General features: G+C 47.4%; 2 protein-coding genes across 3 annotated transcripts in view; both read left to right on the top strand.

Moving 5' to 3' along the window:
- Nucleotides 1-1,087: 1,087 nt before the first annotated feature.
- Nucleotides 1,088-8,843, top strand: LOC138351795 (uncharacterized PPE family protein PPE24-like). The gene is made up of 2 exons (XM_069303801.1): nt 1,088-1,275; nt 7,460-8,843. The coding sequence occupies exons 1-2, from the start codon at nt 1,088-1,090 to the stop codon at nt 8,841-8,843; spliced, it is 1,572 nt and encodes a 523-aa protein (XP_069159902.1).
- The window catches only part of LOC123774540 (uncharacterized), a 63,393-nt gene continuing 48,388 nt past the window's right edge, over nt 6,990-21,994 (top strand). Inside the window, exon 1 of one of the 2 annotated variants that reach the window (XM_045768882.2) lies at nt 6,990-7,138. The gene's annotated coding sequence lies outside the window, so the exon portion shown is untranslated. The remainder of the gene's footprint in view (nt 7,139-21,994) is intronic. The other variant, XM_045768883.2, reaches the window with a different exon arrangement.

Raw genomic sequence — 21,994 nt, 5'->3', positions numbered from 1 at the left:
GCACAGAAGCTTCAAGTTAACATTATTTATAGCAATTTAAGCGAAAATAATATAATAATTAGTTTATCGGTTAGAGCTAATGAAAGGTTCACGACTGGTCGCGCGCCTGGCAGCGATGCTGAGTGCTCACTTTCTACTGCCGCGTTGAGCTCACCCTGGGAGTAGTCCTGCCCCGGGACCACTCGCCTCCAGGAGGAACCTGTACGTCCAGATCTTCCCAGTCCCGTCCATCCACTCCCTTATTACCCCATCACATTCCCATGTTGTCTTCTCCCCCATCCACCTTTCCAGCAATTTCCAGCGTTAGGAAATTGGTACTTTTATAGTTAGAGGTCTTGTATTTTAAGATTATTTGGGGGAATTTTCCTATGAGAAATTATGAATTGATGATCGGGCCACTAGGACGGGCCCCAGGCTCGGGGGAGGAGCGGGGGTGTTATACCAGCCTTAACAGTTAAGGTCACACTCAACACACACACACAACCTCCACCTGTGACGTGCACATGACCACAGTAAGGTCTCCCACCGTCACGGTAATGTTCCCACCGTCACAGTAATGTTCCCACCGTCACAGTAATGTTCCCACCGTCACAGTAATGTTCCCACCGTCACAGTAAAGTCTCTCAGGGCCTCCGTCAGTGTTGGTTGATGCTTCAGGGCCTCCGTCAGTGTTGATTGATGCTTCAGGGCCTCCGTCAGTGTTGGTTGATGCTTCAGGGCCTCCGTCAGTGTTGGTTGATGCTTCAGGGCCTCCGTCAGTGTTGGTTGATGCTTCAGGGCCTCCGTCAGTGTTGGTTGATGCTTCAGGGCCTCCGTCAGTGTTGATTGATGCTTCAGGGCCTCCGTCAGTGATGGTTGATGCTTCAGGGCCTCCGTCAGTGTTGGTTGATGCTTCAGGGCCTCCGTCAGTGGTTGAGAATAGTAACATTGCATCATAGTGCGGTAACTCTTGTGAGAATGAATTATTTATATTATGTATAAAGCTCCCAGCTCCATGATGCCCCACTACGACCAGCAGCGCCTCGCAAGCCTCGATGTTGTAACCTTTGGAGGTTAGGAAGTCATGACCTTTCGGTGTCTAGATATCATGACCTTTGTAGGCTTCGAAGTTATGAATTTTGAAGGACGGGAAGTGCTGATCTTTGGAGGACTGGAGGTCATGACCTCTCTGGGTTTGGATGTCGTGACTTTTGAAGGACTGAAAGTCATGACTTTTGTAGATCTTGAAGTTACAATTGATTACCTTTGGAAGGCATGTGTGCCCTCTATAGATAGGTGATGACTTTTGGCGAACGGAAAGAATGATGACTTTTTAAGGGCTAGACGAGTGATGACGTTTCGAGGGCTTAACGATTGATGACCTTTAGAAGACGGGACGAAGTATGACGATCGGATAGTGGAAAGAGTGATGACCTTTGAAGGACTGAACAAATGGTGACCTTTGGAGGACAGGACAAATGACTGCGTTCAGAGGACGAAAAAAAAGTGACGACTTTTAAAGGACTGACCGTGTAAGGATTTGGAGGCCGGATAGGGTGAGGACATTGTGCCAGCTGGAACTCAGAACTCAGAACCAAATGTTCATGTAGCACGGGCTATAGTGAGCCCGTAATGGAGTTCGGTTATTCGCGACAATCTTGTTACTGTGATATTTGGGGGTCAAAGTTTTAAATGGAGGTGGGGTTTCCTCTTTTTTCCCTGTTTCTTTTCCGCTTCTGTTTTAGCGCACTAGTTTTTAGTCTTGTTTTAATAACATTTTCTTGGTGGCGGATGTAAATGCACAGTGTTCACTAGTGTGTCCCATCTTCTTGAGGTTATCTTGAGATGATTTCGGGGCTTTTAGTGTCCCCGCGGCCCGGTCTTCTACCAGGCTTCTACCCCCAGGAAGCAGCCCGTGACAGCTGACTAACACCCAGGTACCTATTTTACTGCTAGGTAACAGGGGCATAGGGTGAAAGAAACTCTGCTCATTGTTTCTCGCCGGCGCCTGGGATCGAACCCAGGACCACAGGATCACAAGTCCAGCGTGCTGTCCGCTCGGCCGACCTGCTCCTCCCATTCTTCAACTGCTTTTCTAATAATTGTAGTCGCTGTGGAATTTGCATCTAATGCAGCTGCTGTCGTTGGATTAAGGTTGAGTTTGATGCGCAGGGCTTCAGTAGCTTCACATTCCAGTAAGTAGTGCAATAGTGGCGCCTCTGCTTCTGTTCCACAGATATAACACTCTTTAACTATTGGGTTTATTTCCTCCCAGCAGCACTTGTAACCAAGTCTGAGTCTGTGTATGGCTACCACAATGTCTCTGGATATCTTTTTGTCAGGCTTGAAAGAGTAGTACCCAGTGGCTTGTTCGTACCACATCGCAGTGGATCTTCCTTTCGCTATTTTGGCTCTGTGGCGACTTTTGATAGTTGGAGAGTATTTTCTTCTTGATTTTCTCCTTAATCTGTGAAAACTTAGAGGTAGTTTAACCTGTACAACAGGTAGAGCAGTGGCAGTTTTTGCAGGTGAGTCTGCCTTTTCATTACCATCTATGCCAGTGTGACTTGGTATCAAATTTATGGTGATTGACAGCCCTAGATTGAGTGCTTATTTTCCTATATGTAGCATTTCTGTGATGAGTTGTGATTTCTGTTTGCAATGTTGAGCACCAATTATTCATGCTCCAGTAAGCTTTATGGTTGTTTCCTTGTGCGAGTACCACCCGTGTTAAATAATATGTCCTTATCTACCCCTGTCAATTCTCCTGAGAATTTTTTATGTGGTGATCATGTCTTCCCAACCTCTTCTGCCTTCCCGCGATGTGAGATGCAATTCACGTAGCCTTTCCTAGTAACTCACACCTCTTAGTTCTGAGACTAGCTTGGTGGCATACCTTTAAATCTTCTCCGGCTTCGTCTTATGCTTGATAAGGGATGGATTCAATGCTGGAGCTGCATACTCTAGGATTGGTCTGACATATGTGGTAAACAAGGTGCTAAATGTTTCCTGACACAAATTTCTAAAGGCAGTTTTGATGTTAGGCAGCCTCGCATACGCCGCTGATGATATTCTTTCGATATGGGCATCAGTGTGTATTCACATAGTTGTGCTTGCGGGGGTTGAGCTCTGTTCTTTCGGCCCGCCTCTCAACTGTCAATCAACTGTTACTAACTACTAACTCCCCCCCCCCACACACACACCCAGAAAGCAGCCCGTAACAGCTGCCTTACTCCCTGGTACCTATTTACTGCTTGGCAAACAGGCACATCAGGGTGAAAGAAACTATGCCCATCTGTTTCCGCCGGCAACAGTGTGTGTGTGTGTGTGTGTGTGTGTGTGTGTGTGTGTGTGTGTGTGTGTGTGTGTGTGTGTGTGTGTGTGTGTGTGTGTGTCTGTGTGTCTGTGTGTGTGCGAGTCGGAGGGCGGGGGGCGAGGGGTGAGTGTGGGGTCGGGGTTAGGGAAGGTTAGGCCAGGCGAGCGAGGACGCCTAACTGTTACACGTGAGCACCTCCAGACTGTCTGTGAGAGAGAGAGAGAGATTAGGTTATTTAACCTAACCTAACCTAACTAAACCTTAACATAACCTAACCTTATGCAATAATCTAACTTAACCTTATACAGTTTATGCTAACTTAACCTAACTTAACCTAACCTAACCTAACTTAATCTAACTTTACCTAACCTAACCTAACTTAACCTAACCTAACCTAATCTAACCTAACGAAAGCAAACGTAAACTAACTTAGTTTCATACTACATTACCCTCCGGGTGGAAGGGACGGGAGGTAACTAGAAAACTATGAAAACTTTCCGAGTCAAATTGCACACAACTGTAACAGGTAAACTACATATACACAACTGAACTTGTAATACAAGCACAATATTACACATGTTAATATGACCTTAGGAGCGGGTGACCTCTTACGATAAAACCAGACAATTGGAGAGTATGTTGAGATATATCGTGCGTGAGGTCACTAGCAGACCCAGAGAGGTCAAGGACAGTTAACATGCTTGTTTCCCCTTACAGTCTGTCTTCCCCCCCCCCCCCCCCCCCCCGCCTTGTTCTCTCTGATGATTGGTCCTTCATAGTCTCCCACTCTTACTCTCTCTCATCACTCATCTCTTTTTCTTTAGCAGCTAAAACATTCATTCGAATATCACTGACTATTTTCTGGGTGTCACTACTATGTGCGTTTAATACCAGGAGTGCACTCTGCGAGTCACAGTATATAAGTCCACTGCCTTTGTCTTTTAAAAATTCCGTGGCAAGGTATATGCCTGCAAGTTCGGTTTGAGTTGTACTTGCCCAATCATTGACGCGCTTCATTGCTGTATGTACGAGAGAAGATTGTTCAAATATATTGCATGCACAACCGGTACATCGTCCACCTTCTTCTACAAAGCTGTCGGTACAGCACTGATACACATCGTTACCCATACTCAGTAAATCACTGAAAGAATACTTTCAGTGATGCTTTTCAGTGTTAACTGTTTTAATAATGTAGAGTGCACACTATCTTTCTTGGGCGCATTTACAAAATCAACTGATAGATCCCAGTTATCCCATGGAGTATGACCAGACCACACACTAGAAGATTACCACCTGTGGATGGTAGATGACGTAGGATACCACCAGTAGATGGTAGATGACGTGGGATACCACCTGTAGATGGTAGATGACGAGGATTACCACCTGTAGATGGTAGATGACGTAGGATACCACCTGTAGATGGTAGATGACGTAGGATACCACCTGTAGATGGTAGATGACGAGGATTACCACCTGTAGATGGTAGATGACGTAGGATACCACCTGTAGATGACGTAGGATACCACCAGTAGATGGTAGATGACGTGGGATACCACCTGTAGATGGTAGATGACGAGGATTACCACCTGTAGATGGTAGATGACGTAGGATACCACCTGTAGATGGTAGATGACGTAGGATACCACCTGTAGATGGTAGATGACGAGGATTACCACCTGTAGATGGTAGATGACGTAGGATACCACCTGTAGATGGTAGATGACGTGGGACGCCAGAGTAGAGGGGCCACCTCACCAACAAGGGGCGCCACCATCACCTCGTGAGCCCGCCAGACGGCTCATAATGACACTAACGACCGCTGATGCCTTCCCTACAACCTGTCCTCACATTTAGTGCACCCAATTCTCACGCTGTTAACCAAGACAACACACCAATCAGGAACGCTGCTGGCCAAGCTAAACCACTGTAAACTGGACGTTCGTCCTTCACCGCTGACCCTCCCTGGAACACGGCTCAGGGGTTATGCCCTTAGCCCTCGGACCCTGCGCTGTGTTCAAGCGATACATGTATAACTGTATACATGTATACATGTATTTCCACAGTCCTGAACGAGTATACACGGTACAGCCATTTTGCTGTAAGCTCAACCAGCAACTAGCTGCAAAATACATTAAACTGCTGTCAAATACATTAAACTGCTGTCAAATACATTAAACTACTGTAAAATACATTAAACGGCTGTAAAATACATTATACTGCTGTCAAATACATTATACTGCTGTAAAATTCAATAAACTGCTGTAAAAATACATTATACTGCTGTCAAATACATTAAACTGCTGGAAAATACATTAAACTGCTGTAAAATACATTAAACTGCTGTCAAATACATTAAACTGCTGTCAAATACATTAAACTGCTGTAAAATACATTAAACTGCTGTAAAATTCAATAAACTGCTGTAAAAATACACTATACTGCTGTCAAATACATTAAACTGTTGTAAAATACATTAGAGTGCTGTCAAATACATTAAACTGCTGTCAAATACATTAAAGTGCTGTAAAATACATTAGAGTGCTGTCAAATACATTAAACTGCTGTCAAATACATTAAACTACTGTCAAATACATCAAACTGCTGTAAAATACATTAAACTGCTATAAAATACATTTAACTGCTGTCAAATACATTAAACTTCTGTCAAATACATTAAACTTCTGTCAAATACATTAAACTACTGTCAAATACATTAAACTGCTGTAAAATACATTAAACTGTTTTCAAATACATTAAACTGCTGTCAAATACATTAAACTGCTGTCATACCTGGGATCTTCCATATTTCTGGTAGGTCTCCCGTTTCCAGTGACTTACTATACACTTTGGAGAGTGGCAAACAAAGTGCTCCTGCACACTCTTTCAATACCCATGGTGAGATTCCGTCTGGACCAACAGCCTTTCTCGCGTCCAGCTCCAATAGGTGCCTCTTGACCTCATCTCTTGTAATTTCGAACCCTTCCAAGGTCGCCTGGTTTGATTGGTTTACAGACACACGTGGAACCTATATATGATACACATTCCGGAAACACAGACACACAGCAAACACAGTGATCATTAGGAACACAGTCTCTCCTGACTATGATTTTTGGGAATTTTCCGTGCATGTTAATTAGATATTTCCATAAAACTATTCAAGTTGGAATATAATCTTACTTCCCTCAGCTACTCTCACGTGCAGGGGCCACGGGCTGAAAAATAACAAACTTTTTAATACGTCTTAAAAAAGAGTATAGACCATTGTTTAAAAGAACGTAACTTTCCCAACATTTGGTAAAATATAAAACAAGAAAAAAAAACCGATTCTCAAATCCAAATTGTGTACCATGCCAGCTGACAACTTATGTGAGTAACGTGGCAGCCATAGTTGTCAGGGGCCAGATTCACGAAAGCACTTACGCAAGCACTTACGAACGTGTACATCTTTACTCAATCTTTCACGGCTTTGGTTACATTTATTAAACAGTTTACAAGCATGAGAACTTGCCATTAAACTGTTGTTATTGTTATAAACAGCCTCCTGGTGCTTCCGAGCTCATTAACTGTTCAATAATTGGAAACAAAGCCGCCAAAGATTGAGGAGAGATGGACAGGTTCGTAAGTGCTTGCGTAAGTGCTTTCGTGAATCTGGCCCCTGCCTTCTACACCTTCTCCATTAGAAGTGACTGGAGGTCACTTGAGAGCTGCAGCGCGCAGTACGACACGCTGGGCTAGAGTGTGGTGGCAGTAGGAGGCGGCCAGTGACAGTCAGAGTGTTGCCCTGGTGTCCACTGTGAACGTCAGCACCTCTCTCCCTGGACCTATATTCTACCACTGCTAACTGTAAGTGACTTTACACATTTTATTTCAAACTACAATGGAGAAAGGTTTCTAAGCATAAATAGTGAGGCTCGAGGAGTGTAGAGTGTTCTTAGCATACGTTGGTTATGTGCTCTGGGAGGAGGGGGGGGGGGGGGGGGGGGGTGAAGACAAGTTACAAGTTTATAAAAAATGTAAGTGTCTGTGAGGTTGGAACGAGTCGGGCAACCTCACAGGTCAACTACTCTGACCCGCAATGACTCAACTTAGCGTCACTTACAAGCAATCAAAAATGTTGGCGCGATCTGAAAAACTTATCGTCTGTGTGACTGTCCTCTGACGGAGTGTGTCTGGTCTCTTCCTGCCGTGGCTGAGTGTGTCTGGTCTCTTCCTGCCGTGGCTGAGTGTGTCTGGTCTCTTCCTGCCGTGGCAGAGTGTGTCTGGTCTCTTCCTGCCGTGGCTGAGTGTGTCTGGTCTCTTCCTGCCGTGGCTGAGTGTGTCTGGTCTCTTCCTGCCGTGGCTGAGTGTGTCTGGTCTCTTCCTGCCGTGGCTGAGTGTGTCTGGTCTCTCCCTGCCGTGGCTGAGTGTTTCTGGTCTCTCCCTGCCGTGGCTGAGTGTGTCTGGTCTCTCCCTGCCGTGGCTGAGTGTGTCTGGTCTCTACCTGCCGTGGCTGAGTGTTTCTGGTCTCTACCTGCCGTGGCTGAGTGTTTCTGGTCTCTACCTGCCGTGGCTGAGTGTGTCTGGTCTCTTCCTGCCGTGGCTGAGTGTTTCTGGTCTCTACCTGCCGTGGCTGAGTGTGTCTGGTCTCTTCCTGCCGTGGCTGAGTGTGTCTGGTCTCTTCCTGCCGTGGCTGAGTGTGTCTGGTCTCTTCCTGCCGTGGCTGAGTGTGTCTGGTCTCTTCCTGCCGTGGCTGAGTGTGTTTGGTCTCTTCCTGCCGTGGCTGAGTGTGTCTGGCCCCTACCTGCCGTGGCTGAGTGTGTCTGGTCTCTTCCTGCCGTGGCTGAGTGTGTCTGGTCCCTACCTGCCGTGGCTGAGTGTTTCTGGTCCCTACCTGCCGTGGCTGAGTGTTTCTGGTCCCTACCTGCCGTGGCTGAGTGTGTCTGGTCTCTACCTGCCGTGGCTGAGTGTGTCTGGTCTCTTCCTGCCGTGGCTGAGTGTGTCTGGTCCCTACCTGCCGTGGCTGAGTGTTTCTGGTCCCTACCTGCCGTGGCTGAGGGCCCCTGGTCTCTACCTGCCGTGGCTGAGGGCCCCAGGTCACTACCTGCCGTGGCTGAGGGCCCCAGGTCACTACCTGCCGTGGCTGAGGGCCCCAGGTCACTACCTGCCGTGGCTGAGGGCCCCAGGTCACTACCTGCCGTGGCTGAGGGCCCCAGGTCACTACCTGCCGTGGCTGAGGGCCCCAGGTCACTACCTGCCGTGGCTGAGGGCCCCAGGTTACTACCTGCCGTGGCTGAGGGCCCCAGGTCACTACCTGCCGTGGCTGAGGGCCCCTGGTCTCACTACCTGCACTGGTGTAAGACAGGAGAGGTACACCAGGCCAGGAGAGACGGGGAACATCACGAGGCCACCCTCCGACCTGCGCCTACTGGACCAGACCGTTCTCGCCAGTGTTCACAACAAACAATATGCTAAAATACTTAACCCAACCTTAGCTGTTGTTGTTAAAGATTCGCTACTTGGAACAAAAAGTTTTAACACGGGCTATGGTGAGCCCGAAGACCACCCTTAGCCTATTGACCACGCATAGTGTCTTGCTGGTTGCTGGCGAGTGTCTGAGCCGCTATAATTGATGGTACCTCTTTATTTGTCCGTTCGGCACTTCATGTGGCATAAACAAGTGGTTAGGCCGGATTAACGAGCATTTGGCTATTATTGATGCTACCTCGTGCTAGACTCGTCCAAGCGGCGGCCAACCCCAGAGCAGTTCAGCAATTCAGAGCATTTAAAATTAAGCAATTTTAACATGCTGTATACAATTTGTTTTCTCTTAAATATATATTATTATACATTAGAAGTCTATGTATAATTAGGTTTATTATGTAAGGTTAGAGGTTTAGGAACTATTGGCAGTTATTAGCATACTGTGAATGAATCTTTTTACGGTATTGGTATTCGAACATAGGACGTCAACGAAGCCTTTCTTAAGAAATTTTCGAAAGTCATGAGCTGTGTGTAGCCCGTCCTCCAGCCCGTCCTCTAAACAAAGATCCAAAGTCCATTCCATGCACCCGCCAAACCCCCTGTTTATGAATGAAAAACGGTTTACACACGACTCACAACTGATGACGTCCGAACACTTCCGGAACAAGTGCTTCACTGACGACTTTTGTTCGAACCCCAACGCTGTAAATGCTTCACCCACGTACTACAAATACAAATAATCGCCAACAGACCCTAAATACCTAACCTAATCTACGCTTAACTATACATAGAACTATAATATAAAATATTAACATATAAGAACAAATTTATTTTAATACACATTGCTAAATGCTTCTTGAGCGACGGCCGCAGCTTTAACGAGCCTGGCTCGAGGACGGGTTGTGCATAATATGTTTTCATTCATAAAAGTGTGGCGACGGCTAGATTAACGAGCACTTGGTCATTGCTGACGAGAAGTGAGTGCTTACTACACAGCTACTGGGAGGCCAGGCCCGGGAGCCAGCGCCTCACACACCTGACCTCCACACACCTGCCCACTCAACCCGACCTCCTAACTAGCAATTTGACATCAAAATCCTGATCGGATATACATCATAGCTGCAAATAAACATTCAGATCACCCATCCACTTGGGCTGGGCGGTAGAGCGACGGTCTCCCTTCATGCAGGTCGGCGTTCAATCCTCGACTGTCCACAAGTAGTTGGGCACCATTCCTACCCCTCCCCCCCCCCCGTCCCATCCCAAATCCTTATCCTGACCCCTTCCCAGGGCTATATAGTCGTAATGGCTTGGCGCTTTCTCCTCATAGTTCCCTCCCCCCTCATCCCGGAAGTTATATCCTAGGCCTAGTAATACTCGGAATTATAATATACATTAATTTTTATTTATATTCCACCAAATTTTGTTTTGGGTTGCAAGGGGTTGGGTGTGCTTGGACCAACGTAGCTTAAGGGTGGCTTACTCACGCTCCTCAAGTGTGTAACATTGTAAACAAGTATAAAAATTCTTTATAATATAAATTTATAAAAGAAAAAGTAAATATTTTTTATTATATAGTACGAAAGCAAATTGATGAATACGCCTTAGAAGACTGCAGCCTTGAATGAGCACAGCCTGGGGGATAGAGTGGATAGTAAACATGACACAGTTACTGTGATGGTTGGGACGTAACGACAGCAAGTGACTAATCATCACCCCGATCATTGTCACCCATCACACAAGGTCGTGTAGGAACCATGGCGTCGCCAATAATTATATACTAGTCAAGAAGAGCCTGGAGGCTACAAGAGTGTTCGCCAGGGCCACCAGGAGCTGCTGGGGGCTCTGGAAACACACGGTGAGGTCTGGAGAGGTCCTGGAGGCCTAGGTCCTGGAAAACCCGCGGAGTACAGATTCTGAGGGAGGCCTCAGGGAGGGAGGAACGGTAGTGATGATCGTGTATAGTGAAGGTTGTGTATAGTGAGGACCATGTGCAGTAAAGATCTCGTATGGTGAGTGTGTATGTGTAGTGACTTCAGTAATTGGTCGTCAGGCCACGAGAAGAAAAACTATGAATTTTGAACTACTGTCAATATAAACAAATCCACAAGGGCCGTGACGAGGATTCGAACCTGCGTCCGGGAGCATCCCAGACACTGCCTTAATCGACTGAGAAAAAAAAACTATGAAGTTTTTGAAAATGAAAATGAAAAAAAACTATTTAGAAAAACTATGAAGACTACACTTACAACGAAACACTCGTCAAGTTTCCGAACATAAAGTGGGTCGGCTGTTGTGTACACTGTCAGTTGTATAGGTAAGCTCGCAGCGGCTTAGGGCCCAGAGGCGTAAACTAATGGGTTATGGGCGTTGTTCCCTGCCGCCTCATGGGTACCCCCCCCCCCCACATCCCCTTGACCTCACCATTGGAGTCAATATTTTGTTAAGTAAACACAAGGTTGTACTGACAGTGGGGCGAGTGGTCCCAGGCCTTAGTAAGAATACCAGATACACGAAAAGATGTGTGACGTCTTAAGACAGGTGAGGGATTAACGCCAGAAAAAGTCTTTAAACATAAGGGAGTGTCCATATTAAGTGTAAATGACGGCCAGACACGCTTATTATATGAATAAATGAATAAATTAGGAGTTTCATAATTACTGTTTCCGTCACCATCCGCCACTGTCGTCACCATCCGCCACTGTCGTCACCATCCGCCACTGTCGTCACCATCCGCCACTGTCGTCACCATCCGCCACTGTCGTCACCATCCGCCACTGTCGTCACCATCCGCCATCTTTTAAAAACACAATTTCTCTTCTTAATCCGATGTTTCTTGCTTCGTTTTTTTTTTTACCATTTTCTTTACCCTCGATGTCTCGTATCACCTCCAAGGTGTCTACCCCCCCCCCCTAGCATCACCATCTTCACCACACGGGGGGAGGGACAGTAGTGGTGATGCTCCCACACTGTCACAACATGTACTCCCAGAGGGCTGGACCCTGCATGACTGTGTACTGTGTATTCCCACTGTATATTCACATGCGGTCACTGTAAGCCTTAATTATCAAGCCTTAATTAATATGTCAATATCCTAACCTTAATTATTAACCATACAGAGGTCGATAAGCCTAAAGCCCAACACCACACCCATCTGGTAATGTGATAGGCCTACACATTATAAAAAAGTACATAACATTAAAATGAGGACAGTTTGGAGCCTGCCTCCTGTATCATCGCTCTCTTATTGGTGCTCGAATACTTGTTTGTGCTCTGTATATAGGCCTAGGGTGCCTCGTTCGGCTGTGTAGGCCTAGGGTGTTATATTCTGTTGTGAATATTAGCCTCAGGTGTCTCATTGTGCACAATATAGGCCTAGTGTGCTTCCTTGTACTTTGTACGTAGGCTTAGGGGTGCCACTTTGTGCTGTGAACATAGGCCTAGTGTCTCGTTTTGCTGTGAATATAGGCTTAGGGTTTCTCATCGTGATGTCATTGTGATATAGGCCTAGTGTCCGGGTCAGTGGCCGGATGGAGCACCTATCCGCGTCCGGGTGACTGGCCGGATGGAGCCCTCAGGGTTCTCGCTGAAACAAAATATTCCAATTTAACTGAAATTATTGAAGCTATTTATATAACAAAGAAACAACATAATTCAAGACATTGGTAAACCTTGGGTGAAATGTGGAGGTATGTGACGACACGTGGTGGATGCCTCGACGACACGTGGTGGATGCCTCGGCGACACGGGGTGGATGCCTCGGCGACACGGGGTGGATGCCTCGGCGACACGGGGTGGATGCCTCGGCGACACGGGGTGGATGCCTCGGCGACACGTGGCGGATGCCTCGACGACACGGGGTGGATGCCTCGGCGACACGTGGTGGATGCCTCGACGACACGGGGTGGATGCCTCGGCGACACGTGGCGGATGCCTCGGCGACACGTGGCGGATGCCTCGGCGACACGTGGCGGATGCCTCGGCGACACGTGGCGGATGCCTCGGCGACACGTGGCGGATGCCTCGGCGACACGTGGTGGATGCCTCGACGACACCTGTTACTGTGTGGCTGAGAGGGCATAAGACATGGAGTGTAGTGGACGACGACGACGCCTGACTGACGCTGTCATCACTGGTTCTCACAGCAAGCCTTGAACAATTGTCTTACTCATTGCCTGACCACCTTTTTTACTTCTTAGACACCGTCGCTGAAACCTTAGATATTAGGGGAGGCACCGTCGCTGAAACCTTAGATATTAGGGGAGGCACCGTCGCTGAAACCTTAGATATTAGGGGAGGCACCGTCGCTGGAACCTTAGATATTAGGGGAGGCACCGTCGCTGGAACCTTAGATATTAGGGGAGGCACCGTCGCTGAAACCTTAGATATTAGGGGAGGCACCGTCGCTGAAACCTTAGATATTGGGGGAGACACCGTCGCTGAAACCTTAGATATTGGGGGAGACACCGTCGCTGAAACCTTAGATATTGGGGGAGGCACCGTCGCTGAAACCTTAGATGCGTCGAGAAACCATGTAGTTTCCCCTGATCAACTGCAGGCCGGAACTTTCCCTGTCTTACTGTGTATTAGCCTCGGTTACCATCCTCTTTTGTCCGGACGTGTTGATCGAGCCTCGGCTACCATCCTCTTTTGTCCGGTCGTGTTGGTCGAGTGGTTACGGGATCCTGTACATCAGATGCGTTTCTTCTGACAGTATGGGTTCGAGTCACTTCTGGGGTGTGAGTTTTCAGTTGCATATATGCCTGGAGACCGTTCAGGCTTGTTCGCGCATATATATATATATATATATATATATATATATATATAATATATATATATATATATATATATATATATATATATATATATATATATAAATAATGACATTGTCAGACCACGGAGGAAAATTGAAACAGGCATTTCCTTAAGTGCTTTCGTATATTAATACATCTTCAGAAGAAGTGTATCACACTGTGTGATGTATCAAGAACACGTCACTCCTTCTGAAGATGTATTTATATACGAAAGTACTTAAGGAAATGCCTGTTTCAATTTTCCTCCGTGGTCTGACAATGTCATTATATATATATATATATATATATATATATATATATATATATATATATATATATATATTGTGACGGTAACGCGTTGGTGTTTGGCTGTTTCAAAAGCTAGGGGTATGGCCTCGTCACATACAGAAACAAAAAAGAGAAAATCTGGAACTTCGTATGTGGTAAGGTAATGGGAAGACACACAAAACACAAGTAAATTTAACAATGAGATTTTAATTACGTTAGAAAAGCAAAACATGAATAAAATGGACATAAAATTCGTATCATAAAATCAATCAATCAAAATAATAAGAATAATCAAATGGCAAAATGAAAAGTTACGTTAAGACAAGTGAGTAACAACAAGTGAACAATATACAATCAGATATATAGGATGCAGGAATATTGGCTTTAAGCTGCCACCTCTCTTAATACACGTAAGCCAGAGCTTAGTCTACCAACGAGACGTGTTAACTTGTTGAAAGCACTGGGTATTCTGAGGTCTCTAGGTCGTGGTGGCCCCAGACATCAGGTAGTGTGGTGGTGGAGAAGCAGGTGCGACTGACCACCGACCAATCAGCGATGAGCAGGCGACGGACAGGTAGTTTGGTGGTTCGAGTGGCGGGGGGAGCAGGTGTTCCTGGTGCCGAATACGTTTGCTCTCTGGCAAACCTTGGTGTTGTATTTGTTGGATATTTCTTCCCTATTAGTTGTATAGGGATGTATAGCGACGAACTTAGGAGGGAAGAGCAGGCTCAATCTCTCTTGAAGGAGATTATCGTCACAATATATATATATATATATATATATATATATATATATATATATATATATATATATATATATATATATAATCAAATGCAATTTTTCATTTTGGATTTTTGTTATGTTAGGTTGGGATAGATTTGGTTAAGATAGGTTAGGTTAGATTTGTTATGTTGATGAGTAACGATGACGCAGAGGGCTGGGTGTCTGTATGAGGGCTGAGACCATCCCGCGGGCCAGTCCTCTCCCGCAAATTTCTCTGTCACTGGAGCCGAGAAATCTGTGAATATTGAGGTTAATTGCCTCGTCAGTTGCTGCGTCGGCTTTTATAGCTTTCACGAGTCATGTAGCTAGCTGTTTGGGCCAGATGTGTGGCTCCCCTGGTGTGGCTCCCCTGGTGTGGCTCCCCTGGTGTGGCTCCCCCCCTGGTGTGGCTCCCCCCCCCTGGTGTGGCTCCCCCCCCCTGGTGTGGCTCCCCCCCCCTGGTGTGGCTCCCCCCCTGGTGTGGCTTCCCCCTGGTGTGGCTCCCCCCTGGTGTGGCTCCCTCTGGTGTGGCTCCCCCTGGTGTGGCTCCCTTGGTGTGGCTCCCCCTGGTGTAGCTCCACCCTGGTGTAGCTCCCCTGGTGTGGCTCCCCCCTGGTGTGGCTCCCCCCTGGTGTGGCTCCCCCCTGGTGTGGCTCCCCCCTGGTGTGGCTCCCCCCTGGTGTAGCTCCCCCTGGAGTGGCTCCCCCTGGTGTAGCTCCCCCCTGGTGTGGCTCCCCCTGGTGTAGCTCCCCCTGCTGTAGCTCCCCCCTGGTGTGGCTCCCCCTGGTGTAGCTCCCCCCTGGTGTGGCTCCCCCTGGTGTGGCTCCCGCCTGGTGTGGCTCCCCCCTGGTGTGGCTCCCCCTGGTGTGGCTCCCCCCTGGTGTGGCTCCCCCCTGGTGTGGCTCCCCCCTGGTGTGGCTCCCCCTGGTGTGGCTCCCCCCTGGTGTAGCTCCCCCTGGTGTGGCTCCCCCTGGTGTAGCTCCCCCCTGGTGTAGCTCCCCCCTGCTGTAGCTCCCCCCTGGTGTGGCTCCCCCTGGTGTAGCTCCCCCCTGGTGTGGCTCCCCCTGGTGTGGCTCCCGCCTGGTGTGGCTCCCCCCTGGTGTGGCTCCCCCTGGTGTGGCTCCCCCCTGGTGTAGCTCCCCCCTGGTGTTGCGAGGGAAGCGTCCTACGGAACTAATCAAGGTGTTGTGTTTATCGTCGAGAAAGCTTCAGTTGTGATGGATAATTGGTGCGGTATATTTTGACCAGACTGTTGGTTGTTGTGTGTGTTTGTGAGGCTAATGTTCTCGTTCTCTCTCTCTCTCTCTCTCTCTCTCTCTCTCTCTCTCTCTCTCTCTCTCTCTCTCTCTCTCTCTCTCTCTCTCTCTCTCTCTCTCTCTCTCTCTCTCTCTCTCTCTCTCTCTCTCTCTCTCTCTCTCTCTCTCTCTCTCTCTCTCTCTCTCTCTCTCTCTCTCTCTCTCTCTCTCTCTCTCTCTCTCTCTCTCTCTCTCTCTCTCTCTCTCTCTCTCTCTCTCTCTCTCTCTCTCTCTCTCTCTCTCTCTCTCTCTCTCTCTCTCTCTCTCTCTCTCTCTCTCTCTCTCTCTCTCTCTCTCTCTCTCTCTCTCTCTCTCTCTCTCTCTCTCTCTCTCTCTCTCTCTCTCTCTCTCTCTCTCTCTCTCTCTCTCTCTCTCTCTCTCTCTCTCTCTCTCTCTCTCTCTCTCTCTCTCTCTCTCTCTCTCTCTCTCTCTCTCTCTCTCTCTCTCTCTCTCTCTCTCTCTCTCTCTCTCTCTCTCTCTCTCTCTCTCTCTCTCTCTCTCTCTCTCTCTCTCTCTCTCTCTCCGTTCACATCAAGAGAGGACTATAGTCACTTGTCCTCCACAAGTCACAACACACAACCGTCGGCCTCCACCACTGAGGACCACAACCCTTCACCCCCCCCCCCCCGTTCCTCCATCACTCCTGAGTGTCCTGGCCAAGATATAGCTCCAAGGAGACTCGCCCCTTGTGCCTAACACATTCCGACTGCACTGATCGACACATCACAGCCCCTCAACACCCAAAGGTGTCGGTGGCCTTAATGTTATGTATAAGGTCAATGGTGATAAGTTCGCTGTTTGGCCCAACTTCGTGGACAGTTAGAATTTGACAGCCACAACACAAGACGCTCAGCCAACATTACATCATCAGCGATCATTTATTCCTACGTTGACTGGCATCTGGGAGCTGTTTGCTCGACACATTGGTACAGTGTCACGTGACCATTTGGAGGCTGTGGTGCCCAGTTGGCTCCTGGTTCATCCTGCGCCTAACTCGCTTCTACCTTAATATTAAATAGTTTCTACTTAATGAAAAATTAACAATTCGCTCATTGAAAAGATCAGTTCCCAGGGTCAACGAGAGAGATACTGATGTGGGATAACTTCTCTTGGCTTCCTGCCCAACCACTTTGGCTGGACGGTAGAGCGACGGTCTGGCTTCATGCAGGTCGGCGTTCAATCCCCCCTGTGTCCCCCCCCCCGGTAGTCTGCTGGTATTTCTCTCATATAAAAGTCACATATAAGAGTAAACTGCTGTGATTTGCCTGACGTTTAAAGTATGCATCAGGGTAAACTGCGGCCCGCCCTGTTTACACGTCCCCACAGTGTGGCCCGCACGCTGTAACACGTCCCCACAGTGTGACCCGCACGCTGTAACACGTCACTACAGTGTGGGCCGCACGCTGTAACACGTCCCCACAGTGTGACCCGCACGCTGTAACACGTCCCCACAGTGTGACCCGCACGCTGTAACACGTCACTACAGTGTGGGCCGCACGCTGTAACACGTCCCCACAGTGTGACCCGCACGCTGTAACACGTCCCCACAGTGTGACCCGCACGCTGTAACACGTCACTACAGTGTGGGCCACACGCTGTAACACAAGCTGACCTTTACACAGGGTGGGGAACAAGCAGAGAGGATTGCGCACCGTCACCAGTATGTTCAGTATTGTCTTAGGATCAACTCCCGGGTCTGGAAGCCTGAATGTTGCTCACATTTTTTGTTCACTCTTCAATGTGGCCGTTACTGGCGTATTGTAAGCAGGTGTGGCAGACATACGCCCCTGTAGGCAGGTGTGGCGGACATACGCCCCTGTAGGCAGGTGTGGCGGACATACGCCCCTGTAGGCAGGTGTGGCGGACCTACGCCCCTGTAGGCAGGTGTGGCGGACCTACGCCCCTGTAGGCAGGTGTGGCGGACATACGCCCCTGTACGCGTCCAGCCCCTTGTAAACTTTGTCACTACTTCATGCACTCACCAATATTGGAAAGCATTCCTGTGATCTATCCAAAGTTTACTAGTGCAAGCTGGTGTACCAGATTCGCATCCCATGTTTGCCCTGAGTCCTGTGTAACTAGCCATCCTGTGAGACGGGAATGTTATATGAAGTCAAACCTGCATGTGTGTACCCAAACGTGTTAATGTTTGTGTTAAAACTTGTGTTAAATGTTCCACGTTCAAATATCCACCAACACCCAGCATGTATTAACACCACCAACACCCAGCATGTATTAACACCACCAACACCCAGCATGTATTAACACCACCAACACCCAGCATGTATTAACACCACCAACACCCAGCATGTATTAACACCACCAACACCCAGCATGTATTAACACCACCAACACCCAGCATGTATTAACACCACCAACACCCAGCATGTATTAACACCACCAACACCCAGCATATATTAACACCAACACCCAGCATGCATTAACACAAATACAATGGATATTTGTGCTCTTGTGCTCATCGGACTGACTGGCTGATTGACTGACTGACTGACTGACTGACGATTAGAAAATGAGCATAAGATTATATTTGGAGTGAGGAGAAGAGTGGATTAGGGCCTTTGATTGCTGCCACCGGAGGCGGCTAGTTTATTGTGCACCCCATACTCAGCCTGTGAGCGGTAGCGCACAGAAAGATTACAGAGGGCACAAAAGGTCTTTATCAGACCTCAACGGAGATTATTGCATTAACAATCTCATCTATCCGTCACACCTTATTATTACAATGTCAGCTAGTTAGTGTTCTATTTCCAAAGTTATATATTTACAGTAAATCATTATACATTAATGGTGGGTTTTATCCCTAATACATAATTATTTGAGCAATGGAGATATTACAGTCATAAGGGAGCTGCTGTTTATTATTATTAGTCTTCACAATACACTGCTTGTCTCTTAATCTCATATGTCGTTTGTCTACTGGAAGCGAAATATGGATACAGTGCAAAGATTTCAGGTATTTTATTCTTAGTAATTAGATTGTTTACCGTATCATACAACGTGAGTTTAGATTTATCTGTTTCCAATTTAGTCTTATGCTTAACTAGCTATGGACTCCATGATGGAGCCGCATACTCCAGGATTGGTCTGACATATGTGGTATACAAAGTTCTGAAAGATTCCTTACACAAGTTTCTAAAGGCTGTTCTTATGTTAGCCAACCGGACATATGCCGCTGATGTTATCTTCTTGATATGAGCTTCTGGGGACAGGTCTGGCGTGATATCAACCCCCAGGTCTTTCTCTCTCCCCAACTCTTGAAGTACTTCATCTCCCAAATGATACCTTGTATCTGGCCTCCTGCTCCCTCTACCTATCTTCATTACATTACATTTGCATGGGTTAAACTCTAACAACCATTTGTTCGACCATTCCTGCAGCTTGTCCAGCTTTTCTTGAAGCCTCAAGCTGTCCTCCTCTGTCTTAGTCGTTCTCATAATTTTGGCGTCGTCAGCAAACATTGAGTGAAATGAATCGATACTCTCCGGGAGATCATTTACATATATCAGAAACAAGATAGGACCGAGTACAGAGCCCTGTGGGACTCCACTGGTGACTTCACGCCAATCTGAGGTCTCACCCCTCACTATAACTCTCTGCTTCCTATTGCTTAGGTGGTTTGTATAATTTAGATTCATTTTTGATTGATAGATTAAAGGGTGATTTGAGTAGGATCATTAATACACATTTATCTCAATAATATCTTATTAATATCTCATTATCTCATGAAAGACATTGTACCTCACCTCAACTCTTTCCTGCCTATATATCTACACCCACTGAACTGTAAATCCAATTACGGGCTATTCATTCCCGTGCCATCTCTTGGGTGGCTTAATCATCATCAATCATGTAACTCCCAGCATATACAGTTACAGCCCCGCTCCTGTGCCAGGTAAGTCCACTACGGGCTCACCACAACCCGTGCTACTTGCAACTTTTTGTTCCCAGTAGCTGAATCTTAAACAACAAACTGTAAATCCATCCTTCTGAAGATGTATTATTTAATACGAAGTACTTAAGGAAATTCCTGTCTTAATCCCTCGTGATCTGACATTGCCATATATATATATATATATATATATATATATATATATATATATATATATATATATATATATATATATATATATATATATATATATATATATATAATGGTGAGTGCAAGGTCATACATATATTTGATACTGTCCATTTCAACATCACTGCCCAACCTGAGCGGTAAATGAAACCCGTTTCACATATATATAGCGTCCTGTGGCCAGGTGGGAGCCACACCCACCAACTCCAGCCTTGAAGGAACGAGGCGGTAACTCTCCTCTCTTCCTCTGTTGTGCTCATTTGGTACTACTTACTCTCTCATTTCCTTCATCTACTGTTTCATTATATCCGTTCTTCAAGGGCGACTCAGAGTCCACCCGGGGATCAGTGCTTCGCTACACAAGACTGAGTTTGACTTCTCTTTACCCGGTGTCCTTGGAACCTTTCCTGGTAGCCTAGCCAGGAGGGAGTGCTGGACAGGCTATGGTGTCCACCACCACACCCCATGTGTGGTGGACAGGGAGGGAGGGGGGGTGTCCTCCACCACACCCCATGTGTGGTAGACAGGGAGGGGGGGTGTCCACCACCACACCCCATGTGTGGTGGACAGGGAGGGGGGGGTGTCCTCCACCACACCCCATGTGTGGTAGACAGGGAGAGGGTGTCACACCACCACACCCAAATCTCTTTATGCACACACATATATGTTCTACAAATTTATACATTTCATTGACTGAACTATCAAATTAGAGTTTACATGTCGTTCTTACACCAGCTTCGTAACACGACCACGACGAACGTACAGTATGAGCTGGAGACGTTCATGCTGAACCCATAACTGACGTCACAGTAAGCATAGTATCAGGTAAATGATGTCACAGTAAGTACTCACATTACTCCAGTGTGAATAAATCTGCCCCTAAAATCGAGAGACTTTGGTGAATCTGTGAGTTTGGTGAATCTGAGTACCAATGCATAATAAAGATGCGAAGGACTCAGCTCGTCCTTTTTACACACAATTATAATATATGATAATATTTATTTATATTCGCGAATACTTGGTTTATAAATACACGGATCGTTAAAACATAAGAATGTGCCTTCGGGGTCGGCCACAGCTTGGACGAGCACAGCCTCAGGACGGGTTGGTGGGGTCGGCCACAGCTTGGACGAGCACAGCCTCAGGACGGGTTGGTGGGGTCGGCCACAGCTTGGACGAGCACAGCCTCAGGACGGGTTGGTGGGGTCGGCCACAGCTTGGACGAGCACAGCCTCAGGACGGGTTGGTGGGGTTGGCCACAGCTTGGACGAGCACAGCCTCAGGACGGGTTGGTGGGGTCGGCCACAGCTTGGACGAGCACAGCCTCAGGATGGGTTGGTGGGGTCGGCCACAGCTTGGACGAGCACAGCCTCAGGATGGGTTGGTACCTTGGAACAATAATGGTGGAACCATTATTGTTCCAAGGTAGAGGTTATGGTTTATGGTTCCAGAGAGGAATAGTTTCGTTATAGTTCCACGTGAAGGGTTGGTCCTTTACTGTTTCAGGAGGGAGGTTCTATTATAGTTCCAGGAGAGGGATAGCTCTATTATTGTCCCATGAGAAGGGTAACACGCTAATAATGGTAACTTAATGGTTAAAGTGGTCTGAAGGTACAGCAACCAAACATTTGTTGTGTAGTGACCTAGAGATCCTTGGTAGGCGAGTTAAGAGTGGCGTCGCGTTCTTCACCGTTCTGTATAGCCAGCCAACCCTGGCTGTGGCTCTGGATGAGAATGCTACACACGCGCTCCCGCGGCTCTCACACACTACACACACCTTTCCTGACACCTGATTACTCTCGCCAAAGAGTGTATCCGGCCCGCTAAGAAGCCAGCGGGTCAAGACAAGGCATGAAAGTGAAATCAGAATAATGTTAGACACGAATTAGTAAGCGGAGGACGATGCTGTGGATTTCCCGACTCCCACACCACCCCCTCCGGTACCAGGGGGCCAGTGGACACCCCTTCCGGTACCAGGGGGCCAGTGGACACCCCTTCCGGT

Source organism: Procambarus clarkii, chromosome 51, assembly GCF_040958095.1.
Source record: "Procambarus clarkii isolate CNS0578487 chromosome 51, FALCON_Pclarkii_2.0, whole genome shotgun sequence".
Lineage (NCBI taxonomy): Eukaryota > Metazoa > Arthropoda > Malacostraca > Decapoda > Cambaridae > Procambarus > Procambarus clarkii.
Note: the sequence above shows the minus strand (reverse complement) of the source record. Positions and strands in the feature narration are given on the sequence as shown.

What these genes read in the sequence shown, in the direction of transcription:
- LOC138351795 (XM_069303801.1), top strand. Translation starts at nt 1,088, where the DNA reads ATGACCTTTGTAGGCTTCGAAGTTATGAATTTTGAAGGACGGGAAGTG. An exon ending in TGTGTGCCCTCTATAGATAG is followed by an intron (nt 1,276 to 7,459) that starts GTGATGACTTTT and finishes CCTCTGACGGAG; the next exon opens with TGTGTCTGGTCTCTTCCTGC.